Source organism: Limulus polyphemus, unplaced genomic scaffold, assembly GCF_000517525.1.
Source record: "Limulus polyphemus unplaced genomic scaffold, Limulus_polyphemus-2.1.2 Scaffold2316, whole genome shotgun sequence".
In the NCBI taxonomy this organism is placed as follows: Eukaryota; Metazoa; Arthropoda; class Merostomata; order Xiphosura; family Limulidae; genus Limulus; species Limulus polyphemus.
Window position 1 is genome coordinate 119204 of NW_013667926.1, and position 6817 is coordinate 126020.

General features: G+C 34.5%; 1 protein-coding gene across 1 annotated transcript in view; it reads right to left on the minus strand.

The window, feature by feature from the left end:
* Window positions 1-6817, minus strand: part of LOC106466603 (gamma-secretase subunit Aph-1-like) — a 28028-nt gene that overhangs the window by 7345 nt on the left and 13866 nt on the right. Inside the window, exon 4 of the mRNA XM_013926897.2 lies at window positions 4238-4360. Coding sequence (XP_013782351.1) covers window positions 4238-4360 — 123 coding nt within the window. The remainder of the gene's footprint in view (window positions 1-4237; window positions 4361-6817) is intronic.

Genomic DNA, 6817 nt, shown 5'->3' on the forward strand with positions numbered 1-6817 from the left:
CCCCCCCCCCCCCCCCCAACCTGATAGCTTAGTGTCAAATCTGAACCACAATTACAAGTAGGATCCACACACAAGTTGGTGCCACTCCTACTCACTTGTGGGGAAAATATACAGAGACCTGAGTAGGAGGGCCCCAACTTTGCCCTTTTCTCCAAAAGTGGAGGAACACACTCAAGCACTCTGAAGGAAAAGCATCTGTTCACCACCCCAGCAACTGAACTTGGTAATGACTCTGGAGCTCCACTAATAGAGTTGGGGGGAGTGGGGAGATAATATGTGCTGGGAAGTCCTGAGGAACAGTACTCTGGAAACTGTAAAATTGGTGAACCAAGACCCCTACATTTTTAAAAGCAAACTGACCCCAATTTAGTCAACCTGAAGATTGGCAAGGATGGGCAGGATCCCCTTTAGTTTTACTCATGATAGTCCATGAGTGGCGGCCCATAGTAATAAGGTAATATCATCTGGTAAACACCAAGATGGTCTTATGGATCACCTCATTTCGACAGAGCCTGTTGCAATTTGTAATAATTATAGTGAAAGTGGTTGCTAGTGCAGAATTGAAAGGAGAAAGCATACCTGCCTGGGCAACACTCACCACAGAGTGGGATCCAGTGAAAAATAAAGGGACCCTGAAAATAAAAAACGAGTATACAATTGAGGAAAATACTCACCTCTGGTTAAAATCTAAGAGATGTGGTCAAGATAGCTACAGGAGGTAGTCAAAAACAATCAGATCATGTAAGTAATGAGACAGGAAAGTATCAGTAGTAGTCCTCACACCAGCACGCACAATGTCTTCCAGAGGGCAATTCAACCAGATGGCTAATGACATAGCGATATGATGAATCTGGTGAGATGTGACATGCAAAAGATTCCTCTCCTGTAACGATAATTCATGATAGACCATATGAATCAACTTACGAAGCCACCTCGTTAGGGTAATGGGAGATAAGTCACAGGAAATAGAAGGATTCCAATGAATGAACAATCGATTCCTACTACCTTGAAATGAGATAGTACAAACCACATAACACTTGAGGGCCCTAACAGGATATAACAAACAATCAGGATTGGAGCAGTAATAAAGGTGAGAAATGACTGGCAAATGGACTGGTGAAAAGTACTGGCTGCCAGTCTTTGGAAGAAAAGACCTATTGAGGTAAAGCAGGACAAATGTGGAATGATAAAGAGTGCGATGCACGTGGATTGCAAACAACTCTGACCAAAGATGTCCACAAGCCAACAACAAAAAATAAATACAATTTAAGAGAAAGGTAAAATAAAGAACACGAAGCTAAAGGCTCAAAGGGAGAATGAGACAATGCATGTAAAACAACTGTAAAATCCCAATTCAGTAATTGAAAAGGTCGTTTGGGTCAAAGAATACAAAAGGATTTGAGTAGACCTGATAGTACTGAGGATTCAAGAACCTTCCAATCTTTGGAATACTAAAAAATAGTGGATAAGGATGTCTTATATAAAGCCACCGTAAATGAAGCAGGATCCCTCTCAAATGCCAAAGTCATAAAATGGGATATGGTAGATACTTTAAGATGAAGAGGGTTTAAATGCCTTTTAATACACCACTGATGATAAGTATTCCATTTACATTGATATGATTTCCTCATATGTACTCGTTCTTAAGGAATGAGAGGCTCAAGGAATGCCCACATCCCTAAAAGAGAGAGAACCATCCACACAATAGGAGAAGAAGACATAAGTAAAAGCCTGGCAGTTCTTTCCATGGCTTGAATCCTGATACTGGTTGGTTGAGTACAGCTTAAGTGAGTATTGGACGAGATATTGCATCGGTGACAGAATAGATTTCTCCAGTCTGATAAAAAAGCCCACTTTTGTGACTTCTGAAAGGAGAATCTGAGAGTGTTGCACTGCTAACTGATGGGATGGTGCCAGAAGGAGCCAGTTGTCCATATAATGATGCGTGCATTGGCCCAAGAAATGCAGATGATGAGAAAATGCTTGAACAACTCTGCAGAAGACATAAGGTGCTGATGCAAGACCAAAAGGTAGAGCCCTGAACTGCAGCACCTGACCCTTGTGCACAAATCTGAGAAACCTCCAGGAAGATCCCACTATGGGAATATGGAGATAAGTGTTGGTAACATTGAACTTGGTCACCCAGAGCCCCGGCACAAAGTGCCATTGTAGGAAAATATTCCATTGTAAAGAGAAGAGGATCTAAAAATTGGTTGAGTCACAACAGATTGATGATTGGATGCCAATCTCCTGTCTTCCTGGGTACAATGAATAAACAGGAATAAAATCCCAGAAGAACAGAATCGACCCTCTTTACTGCCCTTTTGACTAATAACTCTCTTATTGACTGGGAACAAAGCTCCACTCACCATGGATCTGTTGGGGGTGAAAAAGCAACAGGTTGTGCAGATAATGGTGGAGGTGATGTCAATTGAATGACCAGCCCTGAAGTCAGAACATGGAGTACCCATGGATACTTGGTGAAAGAACTCCAAATGTCCAGAAAGTGATGTAATCGTGCTCCCCTGCCCACGGGATAGTCACCAAACCATTTGTACATGGTCCGCCCAAGCAGAAGATCCTTGAAAATACAGACAAACTCTATTATGAGAAACAATAGACCAGGGAACTGAAGGAGGAGGTCGGGAAACACTATGAGCTGACACTCTAAAATTAGTGCCAGAAAGGCGAGAAGCCAATGACGATAAAGAATGTAAACCAGTTGAATCAATTTGTGATTCTAACACCTATGAAACTCCAACAAACAACATGAGAAAGGGAAAAGGAGTTTCCCTGAGGACAGAAGATGGTAAGTGAACACTTTCTAACAAAGCGTCTCTACCCAATAATTCCCAACAACAAACCAGCGAGGAAACCAGAGAAATAACTGAAGAAGACAATCTGACTGAGTTAGATGTCAGCAAAATCCCCAACTTGTCCTGAAATTGCTGAGGGGAACATTGATAGGCTTCCAAAAAAAGTTGGATTGAAAATAAATACCTCAGGACAGTCATGGGAGTAAGACGAATCCGAGAAAACTGAAAGTGATCACAGGTTCCAATCTAGACCCCCACAGGTCCAAAAGGGGGGGGGGTCCAGTCCATCCATTGAAAATCTAAATATATCTCCTCCTGGCAGTGATAAGCCAAAGCATGCTGTTCTGATAAACATTTGTTTTTGCTGCTTATACTGGATTTGTGTCATATCATTATTATTTCCTTTTGAATGCTACAGAAATATTTCTTTAAGAAAAACAATTCAAATAAAGATATCTATGGCTAGTACATATATAAAACTAAAGAATGAACAATAACTTTGTTAATAAATTATTTCTGATCATGTTTAATATATGTTTTTTTATTACGTTACATAATTGCTTCAGTGGGCACGTTTTTTAAAAAGTGTTTTTACAATGAACTTTCATTGATTTCAGAAGCTAAAACTTGATACAAATATTAAGTCCAAATTAAATTATTTTTTACACAGAGATATCTGAATTTATTTAGAAAGTTGGAATCATTTGATTCAACAGTTTTGGTTTTCCCACTTTTTTATCCAACACTCCCAAGGATCACAGAGTTAAAAAATAGTGTATGCAATTATATTAGTATGTACTTTTTTTACATAATTTTTTTTATTATCTACTACTATGTACGTTAACAACATTTTAAGATTAATTCATGACGTTTCTTCGACATAAATAATCTACAACAAATTTAAATTGTCAAACAACATTTGTTTAGGTGTAACAACGTACCTGTAAGATATTTGATAAAATCAAACTTTTGTAACAAGTAGTTAAATTTTACTTTAACAGACCCCATCAAGTCAACCTCTGTAATAATTCAGTAATTGGGTTCTATAATTATGTAAGTTACAGACAAGTAACTTTGTAAACTCTGGCCTAAAAGCCTCAACAGTGATATACATATTAATTAACACTGGACCAACAGAATTGTAATGGTGAAAGTTCACTAACCTGGTGTTATTGAAAAATGAGGAGAATCTGCTTCAAGGCCTACAGTTCCTGGACCAACAGAATCGTAATGGTGAAAGTTTACTAACCTGAAGTTATGAAAAAATGAGGAGAATCTCCTTCAAGGCCTAGAGTTCCTGGACCAACAGAATCATAATGGTGAAAGTTTACTAACCTGAGGTTATGAAAAAATGAGGGGAATCTCCTTCAAGGCCTAGAGTTCCTGGACCAACAGAATCATAATGGTGAAAGTTTACTAACCTGAAGTTATGAAGAAATGAGGAGAATCTCCTTCAAGGCCTACAGTTCCTGGACCAACAGAATCAGCCAATACATTTATCAAAGAAAATGCTCCACTCATCATTCCAAATCCCAGTCCAGCAACTGTTCCAAAATGAAAGATAAATAAGAAATCTGAGTTTAAACTGAATTGAGTAGTGCCTACAGGTATACATTTGATTGAGACAACCACAAACAACATAAACTCCAATTATTATTCATTTCTTCTCTACAAAACCTAGTTTCCCATTATCATGATAGAAAGAAAACTGGCTTAAGAGTTCCTTTATTCCCTCACAGATAATTCACATCAGAAAATACACACATCCACATTGCATGAAAAGGAATCGCATGTTAAATGATTTACCTTATTATGAATTAGTCATCAAATTTTTTACTTATTACCGTAGACAAACTATTTAACTTAGGAAATGCTATCCAATTATGTTAACCAAAATAACTTGTAACTTTGTGCAATAAAAAACAAATAATTTAAATGACAAAATGCTATTGAGTTCTTTTAACTAAAATTACTTGTGATATTATACAATAAAAAAACTAATTTAAATAATGAAATACCACCCAATTATTTTAAATAACTTTTGATTCTGAACAATAAAAATAACAAATAATTTAAATGTTACTCAGTTCTTTTATTGAAAATAATTTGAGTTCTTACCACAAAATCAAAAGTTTAACAAGGTCAACAACATTTAAGTCTGCGATGTGTACCTAATGCCAAAGTTTCTATGCACATAAACTAAAATTACATGCATTTCTAAATACATATATATTTCAAATCTTGTGCTTCAAAAATGTGACACTATTGATTCACCTGTTCAGTAGGTGATGATTGCTGACAAAAAAGGTAGATTCTGCTGCAGAAGTGCAATAAACATTTATTCAAACATAATGGCATTACCATTTATACATAACAATAACTGTGGCCTGTGTATGATTCATGTAATATTCAAGTGGTTGATAATCCTAATTAGTCTAAATGTGACCAGGTAGAAACCATTATAAATTGATTTTTCTGTCTGTTAAATTGTCTAATTCTCAAAAAATGCTTGCAGTAATATAGAGTTGAATATGTTATATTAAAAATAATTCTATAAAGTCTTATCATTTTGATACAGTCCAGGTCGCCACATCTAGTCATGCTTTATAACTTTCATAAGCAAAAATACAATTTATTTAATATCTTTTAACTCTGTTCCCATTCTTTCAAACTCCACTTATGGTCTGTTCCAGTCCATTCCTGTATTTTCATTCCCCCTCCCCTCATACATATTAAATTTAAATTCAAATAAAAAATGAACAAATGATAATCGAATGTTATCTAATTTAATTTGTCTTATAAAATTTGCAATTTGTAAAGAAATATATTCAGATAACTTATTAAAACACATTCAGAAAGAAACAAAAACTACTTTTTAAATAATAAAATTATATTTTGTAAAAGTAATTTTTGATAAATCAGTTTTCGTTGCACAATATGATGATCTCTTTAACTCTTTCAGCACAGGCTCGGTCCCTGGGACTGACCTTGTAACCATTTTGTGCTTGTTACAGTTTTCATGCTATAACTTTTAAATTAGTAAGTGAATGTCAAAGAAATTTGGTACATTATCAGTAAACATTACAGTGCTTTCATACACAAAATATCAAATTTTTTTATTAAGTCTTAAGGTTTGTACAGCAATGTTTTTCTCATACCTTTTTTTTTGTTCTTTTTGAATGTTGCCTATCTAACATGCAAAGTAATTTTAATTTTAAGATTAAAAATACTTTTATGGATCAGAAAATTTTCAAATTTCACATACAAAATCTATATAATGTCCAGTTAGTTATCAAACATTTCTTTAAAAAAAAACTTTATATTTCATTCGTTATTTTTCAGTAATGAATCTCTGCAGGGGTTCAGTAGATTTGATCATTCTCGTAATCACCATAAAAAAACTAGGAAATAAATATAACTTATGCATCTTTCATTCTAGAATGAACATAAACAAAAATACTAAAATATAAATGTTTAGACTAAATAGCATAAATCTCATAACATTACACATTTATATATATTTATTAAATTGATCTTTCAGCCGTTCCTGGCTAACAATACAGAAGTTACAATGATGCAGTTCATGTGCACTCATCTTACTATATCCAATAACATAAAACTGACCTTTGCTCTGTACAAAGTAACTTGTCTTGGCTGTGTTTTAGTAGACTAGTATTTTGTAAAATACAGTCACATTTCAATTATTATACATTATATATGTATAGAGATTATTTTGAAATAAGTTCTTAAACATACTTTTCTTAAAACATATAACAGTAACTAAAGAAGTAAAGCAAACAATTATCTCTTCTATTTATGATCTTTGTACTCGGTTGCTGCTTGATGTAGATTGTTAAGCCTTTTAAAATTTTGCACTTAGAGGATATGAAACAAAATATTTTTTTAGGTTTTATATATACATTTGAATAACTAAAAAACATAAACATAAATTACTATATCAATACCATAGAATTCAACTATAATTTATCAAGCTTAGTAAC